The sequence below is a fragment of the Artibeus jamaicensis genome, unplaced genomic scaffold (assembly GCF_021234435.1).
Source record: "Artibeus jamaicensis isolate MK-2021 breed Jamaican fruit bat unplaced genomic scaffold, CSHL_Jam_final contig_887, whole genome shotgun sequence".
In the NCBI taxonomy this organism is placed as follows: domain Eukaryota; kingdom Metazoa; phylum Chordata; class Mammalia; order Chiroptera; family Phyllostomidae; genus Artibeus; species Artibeus jamaicensis.
The window spans coordinates 1,142,250-1,165,719 of NW_026522003.1; the positions used below are offsets into that span (position 1 = coordinate 1,142,250).

Here is a 23,470-nt window from a genome sequence, read left to right on the forward strand (position 1 = left end):
TATGAATATTTACTTAAAGATGGGCGTGCTAAGCACAGACATTAAGTGTCCAGAGACATTCCACCAGGTGTCCAGAGACATTCCACCTAGAAATCATGAGCTCACCCCCACAGACCACGTCCTTGTGGTTCAATCCCAGTCTAGAATGTTGCTGACTAGTTAACTAAGTTTACGAATTTTCAGAAGGGACTTGCTAACTAGATTGTTTATTTATAGTGGTATGAGGACCTCTTTGCACTGAGAAAAAAATTATGGGTAAGGGTGAAAGGAGGGTGAGAAAAAATGCAAGAAAGGTGAGAGAGGTGGAGAAGCAGATACGTGAGAGCTGGACCACCAGGATCCTGGCAGAAGGGGGTCGGGGGTCGGGCGGCCCTCAGAGGGCCCCAAAGGGCCAGCGCCTCCCGCGCCGCGCGTGTGCTCACGGGCGGGGCGCCCCGCAGCCGCCAGTGGCCAATCCGGGCCGGCGTCCGGGGAGGGGCGGGGCTTGCCGGCTCAGGCTCCGCGCGTCCTCCTTTTTGCACACACACGAATACAAAGAGCCATACGACCTTCGGGTATCCTTTTTCCATTTTTTTCCCTCTTTAATCTTGTGTGTGTGTTCAAAATTTTAAAAAATAGACATCTGTGGCAGTGTTGGGGTGAGGAAACTTGCTAAGGGGGATTTGTGCTTTCCCCCATTTCTTTTTCTATCTCTCTTACTCTTTCTTTTTCCTGGTCAAGGTTTTAAATATACCCAGAAGTTGAGAAGCAGGATGTTCGTGTACAACTGTTTCCAGCCGAATTTATAGAGTTTTTTTTTTCTTTTTGCTATCACATTTTAAGAACTGGTAAATTTTTATGGCCGAGGGATTTAAACAAATTAGCCGCTTGGGAACTATAGATTTCGTTTTTTAAGCGGGCTGAAGGGATAATGTAAATTTTGCCTCTGGCATCGTCGAAGAAAGCGGAGATTTAAGACTCCTTCACAAAGCTGTTCGCGTGCGTTTTACACACGCAGAACCAAAACCAAGTGGCTTTAATGTGGCAATTGTCCAAGGCCAATAGGTTACAAATGTTTGGCTGTTATAATTGTGACACTAATTTCCCCGGGGATTGGGTCAAAGCCCTTTTTACAGTGTATCTTACACGATTTTCATGAATACGTGTGTGTTTCATGAAGCAAATAATTTCGTAAACGTGTGTCTTGAGGTTTTGTGCTTTGTGTATATGTACAGTATGTGTATACGTGCCATATTAGATTTTGTTTTCAGAAGTGATTGCCTTTGGTTTTAGGTGTGCACAGTAACCCCTGGGGTGTGAATTTTTTTTCTGTTGTGTTCCCAAGTGTGTGATCAAAACAGGGTTGTGTGCAAAATCGAATTTAGAAGAATTCCTACACTTAGCATACTCATGCACTTTCATTCTGTGTGCATTTACTATTAGGATCAGATGGGTAAATAATTAAATAATTGCCAGGGAGTATACAGTCCATGTGGCAAATGAGGGTAGGCAATTTATTGAATGTGTGATTCAAAGCCTTTTTTAGTGACTGTTTCAACTAAGTGGTTTTGCTTATTATTGTCTCCTGTTGTTAAATGTACAGCTGTGTATATTTTAGCCTTTATGTGTGGTTTGGTTGATGTGTTCAAAAAGGGAAGTTCTCTCTTGGCTTTTTGACAAAATTGTCGTTTATAGGTTGGGATTTGTTTGAAAAGTTGTGCAGCTGGCAAAGTATCAGGAAAATAATCCAGTCAAAGCCAATTCTCGAAAACTGTTCACGGTGGTCTGTTGTGAGGGGGAGGGGTCAGAGGAGGCAAAGGCAAATAAATAATAGGAGGGATGAGAAATGCTTTTTTACCATGTTGCATTTTTGGAATTAAAACACTGCTTGTGTCTAAGTCACAAAGTATATAAATTAGAGGAAGAGCCTAGAGCAGAATCTCCAGTTACATGAGCAATATTCTCACTTCATTTTGTTACAGAACCACTGTCTTTTATTAGGAGTCATACAGAAAATAGCTATATTTAACTCTGTTGGCAGATTGGAGTGAAAACATTGAAGTATACGGGGTGACGAGGGAGAAACCGGAATGTTGCAAGTGTAGTAGCAATCAGGAGATAAAAAAGGCTCTACCGTGGAGTTCAGATTTCATTACCACAATGTGTATGATGATAATACATTTCTATTCTTCACCTAGTGTCCTAGTTTCAAGCAATATTTGAGAGACCTAAACAACTACAGCTATGAAACTCTTTGTATAGACCTTGAAATCCATTACAATGAAAGTGGCCCTGTGTGGGCGCTCGGCGTTTCTTACCTGGACTGAATGTATTTTCATTCCCTAACAATGCAAGTCAGATCAGTGCTTAATACACACCGTCTCAAATGTGGGTTAATATACAGGTCTGACCTGCCTAACTTTGAAATCTAGTCAGCTTCTAGTGACTTTTGTGATGGTGGCAATGCTGGGAATTTATAATGGAGTTGTATTACCCTTTCTAATTCTTTTCCGCAGAACTGCATGTCATCACATACACTTTTTGCCTCACTTTTTAGCTTCCCAGAAAAGGGAGAGCTATTCCTAGAGTGGAACACAGCTGTAGCCCCAGCTTCCTAGGCTATTTGACTTTTTTATTAGGATTGTAGTGTCACATCTAATGTTTTTGCTTTGAGTTTCTTTATAAAAAAGAGAATTCCTCTCACGAATATATCTTGGCGTGGCCATCCTACCAAATATCTCTATATTCAACCAATATCCAAAGCAAAGCAAACTTAGTTGATTTTACGTGGGATCTGCGAGGCCCCTAGAGATGAAAACTTTAAACTAAAGGGAGCTGCCACTTTACTAGTGATATCTGTAAATTGTAACCAAGGCCGGCAGAAACGAAAAGTCTTCCACCAACAAAAGTGTGAAACTGATTTGTGAAAACAAAACAACAACAAAGAACCCGATCTGTGGCCACTGCATTTATAATCTTGTACACAAAGCTTTGTAAGCGGCAGAGAAACAAAAACGAAGGGGGTAAAAACAAGTTAAAGATGGCGCCTGACGGACCTTGAAAAAGCCTGTGGTTGTGGCCCTCCCTTAGGACGTCCCACCCCCCCCGGCTCGTTGAGTGACTGCAGATTGGAGCCAGTAGTGTCCCTGGCTGTGCTGCCCCCTGTAGTGTAACCGCCAATCACAGGGAGACAGGGCCAGCGGGGGCGGTGCCTCCCGGCGTGCGCGCCCCAGTGCGGTACACGGGCGGGCGCAGCGATCTTCCTCTGCCTTCGGCGCGCGGAATTTGGCATCGCTGAGTCAGCTGGCGCAGCGGATCCGGGCACACGTGGTGGAACAGCCTAGGCAGCCTAGGGCTGCCATACCCGGGCGGCAGTGGGAACTCTGCAGCCGCCCTCAGCTAAAGTCCGCAGAGCTTTCATGGCCACGTAGTCTACTCACGGTGTCCCAGCTAGGTGCCGGAGAGCGCCTCGGGACACTGCTGCCTACCATGCTCTCTAGAATCGTGCCTTTCCAGGGACTCCCAGGACAGGCTCTATGATTGGGTTCAGGGGCGGATCGCCCTGTTCCCTGTGGCTTCCGAGGCAGTGCTGAGCTCTCTTCCCCCGCGCGTCGCTGGGTCGCCCCGCCTGTAGATGACTCACACTGTCTCTTCGGAAATGGTTCTATTCCTGGTGGCCACCCTGTCATCTTTGACTAATATTTAATCAACTAACATTTACCAAGGGCTTTCTGGGCACTTGATATAGCTTTAGGTTTTCATTTTTCAGTTTCTCCAGAAATGCAGGAAGAATACTTTAACATCAGACATATTTATATGAAAAGCTTAAAACGGAAAATTTAATTCGACCAAATTGCATTTTATCAAGTGTAAATGAAGCTGGTGCTACGCTAAGTTAAAAACTCATACCACCCTACAATTAGACTTGAATTTTTTTGCATTAGGTATGTTTATTGATTTTAGAGAGAGAAACATCGACTGGTTACTGGGGACCCAAGGAATGTGCCCTTGACCAGGAATCAACTCCCAATGGTGTGTGAGAGGGTGCTCCAACCAACTGAGCCACACCAGCAAGGGCTAGGTGAAATTCTTTTCATTCTGGTATGTGGGTCTGTATCTCTTTCCCTCTCTCAAATGATGTTGGAGGAAGGGAAAGAGGAAACATGGATTTGTTACTCCACCTATTCATGCATTTATTAGTTATTTCTTATATGTGCTTTGACAGGATTTAACTTGCATCCTTGACATATGATGCTCCAACCAACTGAACTACTCAGCCAGGGCTCTATCTTTCTTTTTTACCCCTAAATATGAGATCTTAGATTTTCTTTGCAGGACATTAGTACTTTATGATATATGCCAACCACTCTTGTGTGATAGAGCTCATTTCTGATAGAAATAGATTTTCAGGGGACCTTTTAACAAGCGAGCCATTTTGCACCTTCAAGTGGAGGACTGGAGCTGACCAGCACAGCAGGAGCTTTAAGTGGCCGTTTTCATTTTTTATTTCTTAAAATGAAAATTATGGCATGAATTGCTATGCTTTCAGTAATCACATCTCAGGAAGTCCATTGCTAGCATGACCCTGAATGAGTCAAGGGTCCATTATAAAAACGTATATCATCTGAGTGATACCATATCAAACACATCTATTAGTGAAAAAACTTTTTATTTTTCATAGTTTGGAGGTGAACTCAGTCATGCAGAAAATTCAAACTCAGAATTGGTAGAAAGCAAACAAGTGAGCTGCCAGAGTATGATATATTTAGTTCCAACAAAAATACATGTGACTTGGGAGAAAAGGGATAATTAAGATTATGGACTGTCTCATGCTGAACTACCTGTCTGAAGAAGATGAGTTTTCTTTTTTTAATCCAAATATTTGTGAGGCAAATATAAAAATTATGGAAAAGTGCATTTTCTAGGCTCCTTTCACATGTATTAAAATTAGACCAATATTGAAACAAACCCCAAACACATATTTCATTCAAACTTAAGTTTGACAGATGCTGTCATTTTGTGTTGGCAACTTATTGTAAGACCGAAGATCTTTTTCTGAACACTCAATTTTAAAAGTTGATAGCATTTTGCAAAAGGCATGTATATTATTATATGGTGGTCAATCTTAGTTTATTCCTATTTTTTCTTTCTTGAACAAAAATATGAGTTCAGTTTTAAAATAGATTAACAATCTGAAATTGCAAAAGTTGACAGTATCAATGTTTAATAATACTGTTATTGATACTCCCTGGTTAATTTACTGCAGTTAACCATAGCTTTGCCAAACATTCCACCTATTGCTTCATAGGTTATTAAATTAAGAGAAGTAAGGTAGCAAAATCAAGTTTAGGCATGTTAATAATGTAGCAGGGTTAAGGCTTGAGAACCTTAAACTAGTGATGGAAAAAAACAAGAATAATTACGTTAGGTCTGAAGTGTTATAAAAGAACTCAACAGGTTGTAATAACAGAATGCAGCAGTGCCTATAATAAAGTTCTGTTACCGATTTGAATTATTCGTACTGCAGAAGATCTGTCTCCAAAGTAAAAAAAATGTCTCTATAGTATATGACTTTTTCTTTCTCCACCTCAATGAATCCTTGTCCCTGCATTTATGTTTTTCTTCCCTGCAGTCTCAGGGAAGAGTTCACCTTTCTTCCTCTCATATTGGGAGGATCCTTGCCAGGAGAAACCTTATATCCTTTTCTAATATCTTTTAACCGGCACCCCACCGTCCATCAGCGCCTCCGCAGGCCCCCAGAAGCCACCACCCCCTCCCCCAAAAAAAAAAAACATTTTATTAAATTTTAGACCGGGGGAAGGGGAGAGAAACATCAATGTGTGGTTGCTTCTCGCATGCCTCTAACTGGAGACCTGGCCCACAATCCAGGCATGTGCCCTGACTGGGACCCCTAGTGTCCCTTGGGTTTGCAGGCCAGTGCTCAATCCACTGAGTTACACCAGCCAGGGCTTTTTTTTTCTAATATCTTTATTTTTGACTTTTCACTGAACGTTTTCTTTCTGCATTTAAATATACTAAAGGTCTGGAGTCCCTAATCTATTTCCTTTCTTCCTTTCATAACCAAACTAGAGAAAACTTGACTTCATATTTTCCTTCCATTTTCTTTCCATCAATTCCTCTTTTGCTACTACATAGTATTACTTCTACTACCAAAACCAAAAAACACTCTCTCTGACTATCGCAATTTTTTTTGTCTTCTTAAACTATTCTGCTGCAATTGTTATTGATTAGGCCCACTTTCTTGACATTTTGTCTCCTTTGGCTTTCATAACACTGTTTTTCTCCCACCTCACTGACCATTCTTTTTTAATAAAGCCTCTTTCATAGATTGGCCTAAAGTGCTGCCCTTGGTCTTTGCATTTCACACTTTATATTTACCCCTCAGTGAACTAAATTACTCTCAGTTTCAACTAAGACCCTTCTGCTAAAGATTTCAAATCTGCATTCCAGCTCTGACCCTCCTCTTGGTTGTGTTTCCCAATCGTAGTCACTTGCTTTCAGTACATTTTATTTAAAGATGTTGCCATCAGTTGAAATTTAACAGGTTAAATAAATACAGGTTTCTAACGTGCTAGAGCCTCCTCTCAACTTCCTCATTTGTACCATTTCAGTGGTACCATCTTCTAACCTTCAGTCTTATAATCTTGAAGTTGTCTTCAACCAATATCTCTGTATTCAACCAATATCCCCCATATTTATTAAGTAAAGAAATATTATCAGCCCTGGCTGGTGTGGCTCCATGGAATGAGTGCCTGCTCGGGAACTCAATCCATGGAGGAAAGGTCACATGTTCAATTCCCAGTTGACGCACATGCCTAGGTTGCAGGCCAGATCCCAGTTAGGAGTGTGCAATAGGCAACCAATCTTTAATGAAAAAAAAAGGAAAAAAAAGAAATGTTATCAGTTCTTCTTCCAGGATGTTAAACCTTCACAGCCCTCTCATTCTCATCAACTCACCCCGGATTATTTAAGGAGTCTCCTAATCTCTAACTGTTCCACTCTTAGGTTTCTTTTTTTAAAATATATTTTATTGATTATGCCATTACAGTTGTTCTATTTCCCCTCTTCATTCCCCTCCACCCTGCACACCCCCTCCCCCACCATTCCCCCCACTTTACTTTATGACCACGTGTCTCAAGTTCTTTAGATTCTATATTTCCCATACTATTCTTGCCCTCCCCCATCTATTTTTTAGCTACCGTCTATGCTACTTATTCTTTGTACCTTCTCCCCCCTTCTCCTCCTCCCACTCCCCTGTTGCTAACCCTCCATGTGATCTTCATTTCTATGATTCTGCTCCTGATCTAGCTGTCCTCTTAGTTTGCTTTTGTTTTAGGTGTGGTTGTCAATAACTGTGAGTTTGCTGTCCTTTCACTGTTCATATTTTTTATCTTCTTTTTCTTAGATAAGTCCCTTTAACATTTCATATAATAAGGCCTTGGTGATGATGAACTCCTTGAATTTGACCTTATCTGAGAAGCACTTTATGTGCCCTTCCATTTTAAATGAAAGCTTAGCTGGATAGAGTAATCTTGGATGTAGGTCTTTGAATTTCATGACTTGGAATACTTCTTTCCAAGAAGTTTTCATCAGACTGTCAGAAATCAGCTGACAGTCTGATGAAAACTCCTTTGTAGGTGACTGTCCCCTTATCTCTTGCTGCTTCTAGGATTCTCTCCTTCATTTTCATGTTGGCTAATGTATTGATGATGTGCCTTGGTGTGTTCCTTCTTGGGTCCAACTTCTTTGGGACTCTCTGAGCTTCCTGGATTTCCTGGAAGTGTATTTCCTTTGCCAGATTGGGGAAGTTCTCCTTTATTATTTGTTTAAAGAAGTTTTCCACTTGCTCTGTCTCTTCCCCTTCTGGTACCCCTATAATTCAGATGTTGGAATGTTTAAAGATGTCCTGGAGGTTCCTAAGCCTGTCCTCATTTTTTTGAATTCTTGTTTCTTCATATTTTTCTGTTTGGTCATTTTTTTCTTCCTTCTGGTCCACTCGATTGATTTGAGTCCCAGTTTCCTTTCCATCACTATTTATTTCCTGTGCATTTCCCTTCATTTCAATTAGTTTACCCTTCATTTGTTCCTCTAACTTGTGACTAAAATCATCAACCAGTTCTGTGAGCATCCTGATCACCAGTGTTTTGAACTGTGCATCTGAAAGTTTGGCTATTTCTTGGTCGCTTAGAGTTATCAGCTCGGGGGCTTTGAGTTCTTCTTGAGCCAGGTTTTGGTCTGTTTGCGCCTGTTATGTAAGAGGAGCGGAGCCTTAGATGTTCACCAGGGTGGGGCAACTAAGTCGCTGGTTTGTGACGCTGTATGTAGGGGTGGGGTCAGGGAGGGGCAATGGCGGTTCCCTCTGCTGCTTCCCACCACTGGGGCCTGCGCTGTCTGTCTCACTGCTCACTTCTTCGCTTGCGTGCAAATGTGTGACCGCGGTCAGCCAGCTGCCTTGCATTCTCACTGGGTCCGCCCCGTTGCTACCCCACACCTGGGATCCCCCCATGGCTGCCTCTGCGCCTGGGTCGGGGGATCTTTCCTGCCCGATCCCACTCCGCTGTTGGCTCTGCCCCTCTTACCCGTCTGGCTGAAAGGTTCGTTGTTGTCCAACTTCCGTATAGTTCAATTTTCTGTGTTTTGACTGCGTTTTTTTGTTACTAAAACTTTGTGGTTTTTAAACTTGGTTCTGCAAGGAGGTACAGTGTTTCCACCTATACCTCTATCTTGGCGGAAGTCCTCTTAGGTTTCTAAAATGGGTCACCAAACTATAGCCCATGGGCTAAATCTGGCCTTCCACCTGTTTTTGTATGGCTCATAAGCTAAGAATGGTTTATATAATTTTAATGTAAATATAAAATATAATATTTTATGATATTTCCATGTCTATAAAGTTAGTTTTTTTGGAATAGCCATGCTCAATTTTTTAACATATTGTCCATGGCTGCTTTGTGCTACAATTGCAGAGTTGAGAAGCTGTGAGAAAAAGTAAAGCCTAAATTGTTTTCTGTGTAATCATACAGAAAAAGGTTTGCCGACTCCTGCTGTGCGAGTTTCCTTAACTTGGTTTACAAAGTCCTCTGTCAGCTTTCCTTACATTTCTATATAAGCCCCTTTGTTCTGACCTCTCACACGTGCCCTGTTAATTCCTGTAATGTTTATTTTCCTTCTCACCTATTACACCTTCATACTGCCCTAACCTGTTCATCTTATACATTACTCAAGGCTCAAGTAGAGGTTTTTCTTCTGTAAGACCCCTTTCTCATGTGATTTCATTTTGTTGCTTTTTCCTTATTTCCACCTAACTCCTCAGTTTTTTAGCCTGTACCATATTTTTAGGCACTTGTGGTATTGCTTGTTTTTTAGACATTCCTATTCTCACATAGGCTGTTAGCTCCTTGCATGTAGGGACTTCGTCTTGTCTTTGAGTACTTAGAAATGATAATTCACTTTGGTGACTCATCCTTTTGCATGTCATTACATATAGGGAATTTTTAGAAACACCTCTTTTTTTTTAAACAACAAACTTGTTCACCTTCTGTAATGGGAATATATGAAATTAATGAAATTAGTGTTTTGTTTTGTTTTTAATCACTATCCAGCATTTAAGTTATCTGGTTAGTAAATATTATAATGTGAAATTCCCTGCTGACCCAGTTTCTTTCCTTGTCCTTTCATTTCAATGTCTTAGAGTTCAATGGGAGACTATAGCAGGAGGCAGGGAAACAAGTCAGCAACAATATTTATGGAAACCAAGAAAGAGTTATTTTAATTCTCATTGTGCCTACAGTGTACTGTACCTCATTCAAGAAAACACCTATTTGTTGTCCTGAATGTGACATTCTAAAATGAACATAGTATGTGAATACATAGAATAGAAAAATAGAAAGAAATTGAGGAACAAAGAGAATTCACAATAGGAAAGTCTATTGTTAAAAACTGCCAGAGTTGAATATTATTTAGTCTAAAACCAGATATTATAGTAAATAAATTGCAAATACTGTGTTCTTAATTATCTTTAATTTGTATCATAAGGTTGTGTATCTATATAAATGCATGTTTGTAAACTTGAATTTATTCTTAGAAATTTCAGATTAAATTTAGGGGAAATCCCCCAAATTCCATTTCAAGACATTGCATTTTTTTTCTTTTTAAGATTAGGAAATGGGGATGGGTGTCCATGGGGACCCAAGTGTTTCAGGAATAGTCATTGTATTGTCCAGCTGCTGTTGTGGAGCACTGACCATGTGCCAGCACTATAGATGCCTTACTTTGTAAATACCAGCACTCTAGATAATCTTAACAAAAACACACTGAGTAGGCAGAGATGAGAAAAAGAGTGAATAACAGTTCTTAAGTGGTGCAGCAGGATGAACCCCCTCACCCTCACCCCACCCAGCCTTTTAACAAATTTCCAGTTGAATGCTGTTTGGGAAAGATCGTTCAAGGGAAGAGAAGGGCTCGAGGCAGGCATCTGTGGGCAGGGGTTAATACCTTCTGCAGGAAAGTGTTTGGGGTCAGAGTGTAGCAGACATCAGTTTGGTGTTAGAAAGATCCCACCCAGTATCCTAGCTTGATGCATCTTAAATTTCTGATTTTACAAATACTGATCCCAACTGAAAAGCATTTGTATGTTATCATCTACTTAACGTTATGTTTTTCATAACACTCATGTTTCAGACTAAACTCCTTGAATGATGTGGATTAAAAAATGAAAAAAACCTGCAGGAGCAGCGTGGGCCTTTATTTAGGAAGAAAGGGGATATAGAAATGATTCATCCATGAATTGACACAGGAATCACTTAGTGCTTCCCTTTAACCTTTAGTTTTAATTTGGCTTTAACCTTTAGTTTTAGGTTTAGTTGTGCCTTCCAGTAACTTTAATGACAGAGAATCTATAATGGATTTAAGTTCAGTTCTTGCAAGAAGTGAATATCTGGCACCAAAAAAATCATTTCTTCATATAAAAGGTGGAAAGAACAAATTAAAGACTTCTTTCATAACCAAATGTAATGAAAATGCATTGTCAGGTTTACACCTACCTACTTCAGAGGCATTGATAGTACCTGATTCTGAAATGGATTGCTGATTCAAAAAAACAACCACAAAAAAACCAATCCCCACCCCAAATCTCAATATATACAAAAATATCCTAACCTCCTCCTCTCCTTTTAATTGTGATGTTATCATTTACAGGGTGAGATAGAAATGTATCTATTAAGGAAATTGTAAACATACTTAGACTTTATCACTAAGGGAGCTTCAGGCAGAATGATTCCTTTTTTCTAAAATGACAGTATGAAGTTCCTTGGAGTGTTCCCATTGGTACAAATCAACCTTCCCACCCCTTTTTTCCTTCTCTCTCTCTCTCCTGAAGTAGTGTAGTTGCTTAACTACAGTAGTTCAAAAGAGAGGCAGTTTGGTTTATCAGTGGTATTCTGGTTTCTCCTTTTATGGGGGCTCGTCATGTGGGCAACGTGGCTGCACTTAGCTGTTCAGACATTCTTGTTGAGCTTTGCCTCCCCTTCAAGGAGCACAAGAAGTGGAGCTGAGGGACTGAAGAGGTGATCTCTCTGGGCTATGTACTGAAGGACTCAGAACTTTCTTTTGCAGAGGTGGAGGCCCAGGTCTACAACAGGACAGGGGGCTCTGCGGCCCTGGGTTACTGTAGCTCAATTCTCTGATCAGTGACCAGCATGTTTCTTATTTAGGAGTCTTGCTCTTAATGCAACTGTATGAAAATTATAGAGGATAGAATCATGATTCTTTATGTCAACAAAAAGTAGTTGACATAAAGAACTGATATCAGTTCAAAAAAAATAAACACTAGATTGAAAATAGATAACTGGATTCTGCTGTCTTCCTCTGATATTGAAAAAGATATATAACTTCTTCACAAGTCTTTTCTCTGGACCCGGTGTAATATGTGTTTCCTAGGGCTGCTCTATGGGTGAGATAACCTATATGAAATGTTCTGAACTCCTTAGGGAATGATGTCAAAGCAATAAAGTACAATACTGTTATAGCAAAGATAGTGATGAGGAGGAGACAGATCTACATTTTCTTCCTTAATCTTCTAATCTTTTCAGATCCTGGTGGGTCCCTCGAGTCCCTCTCTGCTCCTTAGGTTGGAGTGGTAGGAGGTTCCATGCTTGTGTGCAGAGAGAATGCCTTCTACCCGCAGAAACTGTGTTCATCAGGAAGGCCTTTGTAGGCACCACCCTTTCAGTAAGGGGTGAATGTGACACCCAGTGTGCTGTGCTAGGAGAGCACAGGATCTGCAGACAGAAGAAAGTGTCTGTCTCTCCTCTGCAGGACGAGGAGAAGTAGCCATGGACTGTGTGCTCCTTCACAGCTTGCCTTCTCCTTCCCAGAAGACACTGCCTGGTGCCCAGGCTCCTCTGATCACCCGCTATGAGAAAGAAGAGTGAATCGAGAGGCCAGTGCTTCCTGCCAAACTCGTGAAGTCCAGTTGACTGGGGATAGCTTTCCGAGCAGTCCAGCATTGTGAACGTGGTGGTTCCCCATTCCGTCAGCCATGTCCTTCAGCGCCACCATTCTCTTCTCCCCTCCCAGTGGCAGTGAGGCCAGATGCTGCTGCTGTGCCTGTAAGAGCGAGACTAGTGGGGGCAACACGGGCTCTCAGAGCGGGAATCCTCCTCCCGGCACCCCTATCACAGTGACCGGACATGGCCTGGCGGTTCAAAGTTCAGAGCAGCTCCTGCATATTATCTATCAGCGGGTGGATAAGGCAGTGGGTCTGGCTGAGGCTGCTCTGGGTCTTGCCAGGGCCAACAATGAATTGTTAAAACGTCTCCAGGAGGAAGTGGGTGAGTTGAGGCAAGGACAAGTGTCCACCCCTGATGAAGATGGGGACAGCCGGGCACATGGTTCACCATTTGAGGAGCCTGGGTCTCTCAAGGAGAGTCCTGGGGAAGCCTGCAAGGCTGTGCCTGCCATGGAAGAGGAGTGTGACAGCGTGGGCAGCGGTGTGCAGGTGGTGATCGAGCAGCAGCTGGGAGCAGCCCTGGCTGTAGGGCCTGGGCCTTTGGGTTTCCCAGCCGCTCAGAGAGATGTGCGGCTCCCGGGATGTGCCCTGACTGCCAATGAGGGGACCTCGATGCTCACTCCTGTGAGTATGGCTGCAGAGCAGGACATGAGCGTTGTTGCTTTTCCTGGCCTTTCTCTTTTCTCTCTTTTTCTGTATTTGTCCCCCTCCTTAAACATCTCTGTTGGTTGTATTTGTGATAAAACAGAACAGTACCACATATCCCTTGCCTTCGGGGATAACGGCACTCCTGTTTCCTTCCTCTCTGGCAGGAGGTCATCTGTGGTGTGTGTGGTGATGGGGTTGTCCTTTCCGCCCTCTCAGTAGCTGTGCGGCACCTTCTCCACAGCTGTCTCTGCTGCTCCGTGTGCGCTGCCTCTCCCAGCGAGAATGCCTGCCGTGCACAGACGGCTCATTTATATTTTATCACGAGCCCTCTGTTTGCCAAGAGGAATTCAGTATGGAGAGATGGGAATGAGGGGGAGAGAGGCAAAGGTGGAGAAAGAGATAAAGAGAAGGAAAAAGTGAGAGGGGAAGGTTAAAGATTATAGTAGGCAGGATAGGGAGGAAAAGAGGCAGGTGGAAATGAAGGGTTGAGGAACAAGAACAAGTGAAAAAAGGGAGCGTAAAAGAAAGGTGAATCTGAATGGGAAGATAATTTATGCAAGAGAGAATATAAGGGAGGAAAGTAGGGGAAAGGAAATAAAATGAGGAAGTGGGCCACTGAGAGTTAACAACAAGAGAATAATGTAAGGAGAAAGAGGGAGGCGAGAGCATATTTGAACAGGAAAAGACATAGAAGTACAATACTTTGTGCTATTTCAGTTTCTTCATTGCTCAGGGCCATATGAGCAGGCAAATCCTGGCTGAGTAGAGTAAAAACTGCAGAATGTCACACATAGAAGTATAGAAAAGGAGAAGGAACAGCTCTAGAGATCATAGAGATGGGAAAATAACAGATGTGTTGCTACTTGAGAGACAGCGGGAGGTCTGTCAACTCTCTTTCACCAGCCTCTTCCTCTGTCCTTTCCCTTTTCCTCCTCTCCACCACTACAAGGCTCAGTCACCCAGTAAAGAGCAGAGGAACGGGACACACAGGGTGGATGGAAGGGATGCAATACCCAGCCCATCTGCTGGATCTGAGAAAGGAATATAAATCCCTCTGTTCCCTCCAGTGGCACACTGCAGCTGGTCACTTCTCCCCAAAGGCCTAGTCAGGTGGGTGGGTAATGGCCGCTGGTGTTCTCCCCAGTCTGTACCTGGCCAGGACTGTCCATGGTCTGAGGCTATGGAAGGAGGAATTGGGAAGGTGGGAAGAAGCAGGAGGGTGCCAGGCTGGGCAATTCCCCGAGCTCTGGTTCCTTCAGGCAGGGAAAGCTTCCAAGCTGACAGGATGGAATTACATTTCCCAGTGCAGAAAGCAGCTCACAGGTCTATAAATCTCAGCCTCCTCCCCCGCTTCTTTCTGTGTTTTTTCCCCCACATTCACTGTTTAGTTTTCTTGGTGCAGAAACCCCCCTCCTTCCTTCTTTCCTCTTTCTCCCTTCCACCCTCCTTCCTTTCCCCGTCCTGTGTGTCCTTGAGGGAGGGCACAGGTAGGCAAGTAAATGTCAAGACGGTGACAGTTGGCTGTGGTCAGGGAGGATTAAGGTGAAGGCACAGACTGGCCCCACAAAAGGAATGGGGGTGGGGGGAGTTGGCGGCAGCCTCTAGAGATTTCTGACTTTGTACCTCCCTCTTCGCTCCCATTTTTCTCCTGTTGCTCCTCTTTATTGGTGTTACCATTTTACTTTCTTGCTCCTTCTCTTGCTTGGTTTTCCTTTCTTGTCATCACTTCCTCCCCCAATCCCTTTGAGATGAAACACTTATCTACCTACAATTCTTATACCCAAGAACAAATCATAAATGACCCCTCACAAATGGAGTGTCAAAAACATGCCTTATCCTTATAATCAGTGCTATGGTAATGACCCAACACAAGAGGCCTTGTACACACAGAAATATTTGCCCAACACTCCCACAGGAGTCCCAGAGAAACAAACCACTGGCCATTAAAGGCTGTGCTAGATCCCCCCTGCTTTCCATTCTCTGTTCATTATCCTTGGCCAAAGATTGATGGTTAACCAGGTTCCCCTAAGCCTAGCTGGCTAATAGGCTATTCTTTTTTATGTTCTTAGCTGGTGGATGATTTTGTGGCCTCTGAGGGTGCAGTACAGCGAGTGCTGGTCTCTGCTTATGCCAAGCAGCTCTCACCAGCCACACAACTGGCTATCCAGCGGGCAACCTCAGAGACAGGGCCAGAAAATGGAACCAAGCTGCCACTGCCTCGCCCTGAGGACATGCTCAGTGCTGCCGCTGCGCTGGAAGGTGCCTTGGAAGAGTCAGGCCCAGGGGGAACTGGGGAGCTGAGACACTCTCTAGGGTTTACTGCTTCCCCGTGCAGGACCAGAGGGAGTGGGCAGAAGAACTCCAGGCGCAAGCGGGATCTGGTACTCTCTGTGAGTGAGCTCAATTTCTATGAATTTTTCTTCAGTCTGGAAAGATAAATGAAGAGTGAAGTGTGGGTTGATTTTAAGCTTCCCTTATTGAATGAATGGTATCCTGAATCTTACTGGAGTGGGAGGGACAAGAAGGAGATTTTGTTCCATAGCTCTAGGGGTAGGCAGTCCCTCTGCTATCAATGGAACTTTTTAAAGCCTTTTCTAGATATATTGATATCTTCCATTTAAGAAGGGGGGCATTATATCACATCTCCCAGGGATCTAATAACCCTAAGGGGAAGATCTTTAAGGGAGTGAGCAGTGTAACCACTGAGGGGTGGCACTGGAGACTACCTGCAGATTACCAGTGTTCAGGGTAAGCCCTTTGGGCAGAAAGACCAGGGTATCCTGAGGGGGTCCTAATCCTCAAAGAAGCAGAGGGCCACCAGGCACTAAACTCACTTATAAAGGTTCGGGAATTCTAGTGAGTCTAAGAACTCCTGTCAGAGAAGGTACTGGCCCGAACTAGTTCTCTCTAAAGCCTTGATGTGGCATAAAGTCCTAGGAACATTGCTCAACACCAGTGCACAGGACAACCCCCGACAATTATCCAGCCAAAAATGTCAAGTGCCAAGGTTGTGAGACCCTATTCTAGGGTGATTATAGTCCTTTGGATCAATTCTCCAAAACGTTTTTCTGATAACCACAGAGATGTTCTTTAGCCATCTAACATTCAGATTGCCTATACTGGGTTTCCATTCCCTGGACAATGGCTGGTGAAGTAACTTGGGAATTCTGGTTAGCGGTGGAGATCCCTACTCGCATCCAACAGAAATCTTATCACTGTATATTGCCCATTTCTTCTTGTTACAGTCTTAGCAAAGATTGAAAACATTTATACCTCCTTTATTTACATTTCTTCTTTCTCTCTTTTTCTTTTTCTAAGAGATCCTACTCTTACTCTCCCTTTCGTTTGATTTGTTTTTACATCAAGGGATTCTTTATCTCCCTAGGAAGGAAGACACAAAATAATGAACTGGTTTCTAACCTTCATTTCAAATTTGGGTTGTGTTCAGGGATATCTTATCACTTATCAGGAACAGGATATAGTGCCCTGGCTGATGTGGCTCAACGGATTGAGTGCCAGCCTGTGAACCAAAGAATTGCTGGTTCAATTCCCAGTCGGGGCACATGCCTGTGTTGGGGGCCAGGACCCCAGGAGGAAGCATGAAAGAGGCAACCACACACCGATGTTTCTTTCCCTCTCTTCCTCCCTCCCTTCCCTTCTCTCTAAAAGTACATAAATAAATAAAAATCTTAACAGAAAAAAAGAACAGGGAATAGGTTTAGTTTCTCTGTCATGGATTTCTGACCCAGGAGGTCTGCTTTTGCTGCCAGTGGTAAAAATGGAGGCATTTCAAGGGATTTCCCCAAAACTTACAGTGTTTAAGTAATGAATAAATGTATGATAATTCTAATTTGCATAAAATCGGGGTTTTCTATCACTTCCGTTCCTCTCCTGCCTACTGCCTCCGGGAACAAGGGTTAATACCGAGGCCTGGCCTCTTCTTGCCCTTTGAAGGACTTTGGTGGAGCAGCAGACCTTCTGGGAGGCCAGTATGTGCACTCATTATAGTACTTGAAAAGGACCTAGAGGACCAGTCAGAGAATTTTGCTGCCCATCACAGAGGAAGGTTTAAGATGTTCTTGGGCCAGACTAGGTTAGAGGGAGAGGATAGATGCAGATGCTCACTATTCCAACCTTCAGCTCTGGGGAGGGAGCAGAGGGGCCTCTCTCCAATCTGCCGAGACTGCTGTGGATTGCTGCTGGATCCAAACGACCAAACCAGAACTTTGGATTCCTTGGAACGCTGTACATTCCAGACACCCCTTGTAGAAATCCACTTATTTTTAGCTCACTCAGGATATAGGTGAGCCAACAGCCTTTACAGTCTTAATACTTATTGTTTAGAGTATTTTCCCTTTCCATTTCAAGCCTGGCTTGATTTTTATCAGCTCATCTCTTCTAAGCCACTTGAATTGGAAACTATGTAACTCCTTTTTTTCTTTCTTCTTTTGTAACTCTTTGAAATTCTCACTAAAGCATTCACACATCATCCTGTGATTCCTTAAGTTTGGACTTTTTAGAAGTAAAATAACTCTATCAAATATGAAGCTCATATAATATACAGTCTTTTATAGAATGGAGGCCATAGCCACAAAGAATTAACAATTTCCTAAGTTGATATGGTCAATCAGCTATAGAGGTAGAAGAGTAAACTGGGCATTTCTGAATACAATGCTAAAGTCTTGAGGTCAGGATATGAGTCCATCAACTTGGGCCTGGGTAACATCCATTGACTGTAGGAGCTTGGGATGAAAATATAATTGGAAAAAAAACCCAGAACTAAACTTAATAGGAAGAAATGTTAGATCCTGCATTAAAATCTTTTTTTAAAACTAAAGAATGGTGGACATAGTAATCCACATGAAAAGTGAACTTGAGTTGACTACGAGTGATCCCTGCTAACACCGGGAGTAGGGGGTTGCTAAGAAAGGTAACACCATCTTGGGTTTAATTCCTACAACTATGGAGCTCCACTGGGGAAGTAATGCCCCCTTTGGTCAGACCTCAACTGACAAATTAGACTCAGTTCCTGGCACCACATCGTAAGAGGGTCACCAGCAAAGCAGAGAGCCTCATAGTTTCATGATGAGTCTGTCTGGAAACTCGTCATGAGGAATGGCTAAAGGATGTGGGGGTATTTAGACCAGGTAAGAGAAGACTTTGAGAGTATGTGAAAGCTGTCTTAAAATATTCCAGGTACTATTATAGGCAGAGCAAGTCAGATTTTGGAGCATCTAAGACAGAAGTTTTTAACAGAGATGTTTAACAGTAGAATAAGATGACTCAAAAACTAGTGAGGACTCCTCATTAAAGGTGTATAAGCAAAGCTGAAAGACAGCCTGTTTAATGATGTGAAAGGGGGGGCTGAGCGATAGAGTCTTCAAGGTCCCTTTCAATTCACAATTCTGTTATTCTAGGTTTGTGTTTTTCAGACCATGGTGTGTATACCCCTGGGATTTGTGGTAATGTGCAAATGGTATACCTGGGGCATTTTTCTGTGTCATCAATTTTACTAGAAAATTTTAGAAAATCAAGAGTAGGAGGCTTCAAGAAATGTCCACTTGCAATAGCCCTGGTGCATATTCTCTCTCCTGGCTATTGGGAGTAGGTTTGTGGAGACCCTCTGCTCTAGTGATCATATTAGGCACAGAAGACCAAGCATGATCTTGGAGTCTTCACACAAATTAATTGAAAAGGTTGGGGGAAAGGACCCCATTAGAGATGCTAACTTGCATAGGCTTTCTAGTTAAGAAGGGGCATTGACAGAAATGGTTCCCAAACTGTGGGAAGGATTCAGGCAGAGAACCCTATGGGGACAATGAGTAGGGACCGGAGGAGGGTTTCATCATGTCTACTCCTGGTTTGATTCTATGCGTATTTGTTTTTTCCCCCTAGAAACTGGTCCACAATGTACATAACCACATCACCAACGACAAGAGATTCAATGGGTCTGAAAGGTATGATCCACTTGAAGGAAAAGAGTTACAGCACACATGACCCATGTGGCTCAGTTGGTCGGGTGTTGTCCTGTAAAACAGAAGGTCACTGGTTTGAGTCCTGATTCCTGGTCAGGGCACATGCCTGGATTGCAGGTTCAGTCCCCAGCTGGAGCACCTGAGAAGCAACCAATGTTTCTCCTCACATCAATGTTTCTCTTCCTCTCTTTCTCCCTCCCTTCCCCTCTCTTTAAAAAATAAATAAATAGCCCTGGCTGGTGTGGCTCATTGGTTGAATGCTGTCTGTAAACCAGAGGGTTGCTAGTTCAATTTCCAATCAGGGCACATGCCTAGGTTGCAGGCCTGGTTCCTGGTTGGAGGCACTCAAGAAGCAACCACACAGTGATGTTTCTCCCCCTCTTTCTCCCTCCCATCCCCCTTTCTCTCAAAAATTTTTTGAATAAATAAATAGCCCTGGCTGCTGTGTCTCAGTGGATTGAATGCTGGCCTGGAAACCAAAATATAAATGAAAAAAAAAAAAAAAGAGAGAGAGAGAGAGAGCCATGACATACTTTGCCAAGGAAAGGGAAGTGGAGAGGGCTGGTCTAACACAGTAAGTCTAAGACTTGGGACATACCATTGCCTCTTGTATCCTATCTTGGCCACAGAAGAGTTTACCACAAAGTTGATTAAACCTGGGAATCTCTATTTGTCTAATTTCAAAAATGCTGACTGCCTTATCCACTCTTTTCTTTGTCGCAGCATCAAATCCTCTTGGAATATTTCAGTAGTGAAGTTCCTTCTGGAAAAGCTCAAGCAGGAGTTGATGACCAGTCCCCACAATTACACTGATAAAGAGCTGAAAGGTGAGAAACACACGTTCACTCCCATTTCATCCTTTCTCCCTGTTCCTGGTCAATGGAGAAGGGGAACCGTGGAGATGATTCGGGTGGTTTTGAAAATAGCAGATTAAAAAAATTTTTTTTTTGCTTCTTCTCACCTACAGTATTCACAGGATTATCTCTCATTGCCTTTTTATTGCCCCACTCAGTCTGAACTGAAAATGGGAGAAGGAAAGAAACCATCTAGGGTATTAGGAAAAGAAGATCAGAATCCAGGCCTGCCCGTGTGTCCCTAAGTATTAGGTCCCAGGCTTTCTGTTTTCCTTGGTATTATGTTATTTGTCTGTAGCTAACCCTGGGCATTAAGGATGATTCTGTGGAAGATAGCAAAGGTTACAATTCAGTAGAGGGCAAACTTAACACCTGTCTGAGTCAGGAAGGCTCCTAGGAGTCCTCACTGGCAGTGCTAATCAGAAAACAGACCAACCAAGGGACAAGAAACAACTTGCTTAAAGCTACCTGGCAAGCCAGCTACAGAACCTGCATGGGGTCGGAGGATCAGTCCACCCCAGTCCAGGGCATATGGATACCAGCATATCATATGTCAGACCCAGTCCTGAGCAGAGTCCTGACACCTCCCCCATATCTGGTCTGCTTGGCCCCACCCATGGGGATGCCAGGTCCTCTGGCAGCCAGGCAACAGTCCCCGGGGGCATGGCTCAAGCCTGAAGCCCCTGCCTGCATGCAGCCTCTAGCCGTCAGTGGGACCTTGAGACTCAGGCCCAGCTCTGTGGTTAATGACCATAGTGGGGGAAACTGACCCCAGTTTCCAGGGGCTGTCATTGTGTATGCCAAAATGGCATAACTGAGATAAGGTGAATAAGTGACAAAGCCACCTTTTTACAAAAACAACAACAACAAACAAAAAACAACACACCTCCACTGAAAAAGCACTTGTACTCCACTATCAGCAGAGTAGAATGGGAGTGAGTTTAACTGGGGCAGGGGGAAAGGAGTTACAAAAGCACTGGAGTTGTTTTTTCTAGTGGGAGGTATGGGAGGAATTAGAGTTAGATGTGGGCAAGAAGAGCTAAACCAAAGATGGAAGTTTTGAAAATAGTGGATTGATTTTTTTGGCTGATGGGTGATTACGTTAAGAAAACCCATTGTCTGAAGAGTGATTCTCACCCTCCCATCCAGTAGTGTTCGGGCAGAACAAAGGGCTGAGAATCACTGCTCTTCGCTCTCTCCCTTCTCCCTACCTGCCAGGAGCCTGTGTAGCCTACTTCCTTACTAAGAGGCGTGAGTACCGCAACTCCCTGAACCCCTTTAAAGGCCTAAAGGAAAAAGAGGAGAAGAAACTTCGAAGTCGCAGATACCGGGTATGTTTCTAGGCCTTCCTTTCAAGATGCTAAACTTTAAACCCTAATAAGCTACAGTAGGAAGGGCCAGAGGTCATGGCATCTGAGAACAGAGTTGAGAGCCAGGAATGTAGGCTGAGAGAGGAGGAACAGGGTGAGCTAGTTCTAAGATTTGACTTGGGGGCTGGGTTCTCTCAGGCGCAGATTTTACAGAGACTTCTTCCTACCCCAACCCTCTCCCCACACCTGATCCATAGTTTGTTTGTCTTCCTAATCTCTGTCCTTGGCTCCTACCATAGCTTTTTGCCAACCGATCCAGTATCATGAGACATTTTGGACCTGAGGACCAACGCCTGTGGAAAGACGTGACAGAAGAGCTGATGTCAGATGAAGAGGACAGTCTCAACGAGCCAGGTGTCTGGGTAGCCCGGCCTCCTCGTTTCCGGGCCCAGCGCCTCACAGAGCTCTGCTACCATCTGGATGCCAACTCGAAGCATGGCACGAAAGCCAACCGTGTGTATGGGCCTCCCTCGGACCGACTACCTTCTGCTGAGGCCCAGCTCCTTCCACCAGAACTTTATAATCCTAATTTTCAAGAAGAGGAAGATGAAGGAGGTGATGGAAATGGACCTGTCTCCCTGTCTTTTGACCAGTCCCACAAAACCTGCTGTCCTGATTTGAACTCATTCATTGAAATCAAGGTGGAAAAGGATGAGTGAAATCTATAATCAAGAGTAGCTGTGGCTTCTGCCACTCCCCACGTCCCAGAAACAGGTGGCTACGGGGCTTCCCAGAATAACGAGACGTCCTCTGCAGTCTCAGAAAGCAATTCTGTCTCTTTTCTTGCAGAAAAGGAGGTGGAAGATGGCAGCTCTGGTAGAATAAAAGGATTTATGTGAAAGGGGGGAAACTCCCCCCATTGTGAATGGCAAGCCAGAAAATTCCTAAGTATACACAGTGCCCCAGAAGAGCCTGGGATGAGAGAAGGAGGAGGATGGATCTAAGAAACATGAGACCTTCTTGACATGCTCTGGTCTCTGAGGTTATTTTTATTGTTGTTATTTTTTGGTTTCACTCAAAGCTCTAGGGAAGCAGTTCTGGTTGCACCTTCGGCTTCCAGGGACTGCTGGTCTTGCTCTGCAGTGGAAGCAGCGCAGGACCAGTCCAGGGTAATACTGCCGCCCGGTGGGCAGTTTCAGTCATGGGCTTGATTCTTCTGCGCTGAACAGGGAGGGGCTCCATCCCTTTTTGGGATTTAGGGTTTAGATGGAATAGCTATATTGAATAATACGAAGCAGATTTTATTATTCACACCTTATACATGAGGGAGTAAGGATTAAAGAGTTCCCATTGTCCCCCTGGCACCTGCAGTCCCACTGTGTGACCAAACAGTATATAGGACTCTGTAGTTACTTCTTAGTCCTATCAGCCAAGGTGTATTTTGAGGAAGGGATGTGTGCACATGTGCACACACACAGTACACAAAATTTGTGCATTTTGAAAAGATTGAGAAGTAAAAATGGCTTTCTATTCGGTCATTCATATAACAAACATTGCTTACTGGGTAGGTGTCAGTTACTGTGCTATAGACACACTATTAATCAAGGTAGATGCTGATCAGAGGTTTTATGATCTAGTCAGAAAGCTAGGCAGTTTAGTAGGCAGTGAAGAAAATTGCAATAAGTGATAATTAGGGAGTGTAGGGTACACTGGCATTATACCGCAGGGGTAGCTAACCTGCTCTTGTGGTCTGGAAAGGCTTTGCAGAGTAGTGTTTAAACTGATACCTGAAAGATGGGGAAGAGTTAACCAGAAGGGAAGGGGAGACCACGAGAGTGTTTCAAACATAGGGAACATCAGGTACTAGAGAGCACAGACAAGGTAAATTCTACAGTTCTACTGTAGAATAGTTGGGGAGAGGATGATGCTGAGAGAAGAAGCTGGAGAGGTAGAGAAACCTTGTAAAACATCTTGAATAGTTTAGACTTAAGTTCAAGGGCAGTAAGAAATGACTGAAAGGTTTTAAGGAGGAAAGTGGGCTGATCCTTTCTGTGTTTTAGAAGAATCACTTGACCTCAGGTTATGAGCTGGAGGGAGAAGGCCTTGGCAGTGAGACTGCTGCAGTGGTTCAGGAGAGAAAAGATGGTGGCCTGACATAGTGATGACGAAGGGAGGGCA

General features: G+C 43.5%; 1 protein-coding gene across 2 annotated transcripts; it reads left to right on the forward strand.

Annotated features, from left to right (window-relative positions):
- The first annotated feature begins 486 nt into the window (after positions 1-486).
- On the forward strand, positions 487-22,321 carry CUNH14orf93 (chromosome unknown C14orf93 homolog). Of its 2 annotated transcripts, XM_037129410.2 has the most exons (7): positions 487-554; positions 12,087-13,129; positions 15,223-15,543; positions 19,049-19,110; positions 19,852-19,955; positions 21,201-21,313; positions 21,592-22,321. In XM_037129410.2, exons 2-7 carry the CDS (start codon positions 12,536-12,538, stop codon positions 22,009-22,011), a joined length of 1,614 nt encoding a protein of 537 aa, XP_036985305.2. In that variant the 5' UTR covers positions 487-554; positions 12,087-12,535; the 3' UTR covers positions 22,012-22,321. The 2 variants fall into 2 exon arrangements, with proteins under 2 accessions (XP_036985305.2, XP_036985307.2); XM_037129412.2 differs by lacking the exon at positions 15,223-15,543.
- Positions 22,322-23,470: the final 1,149 nt, after the last annotated feature.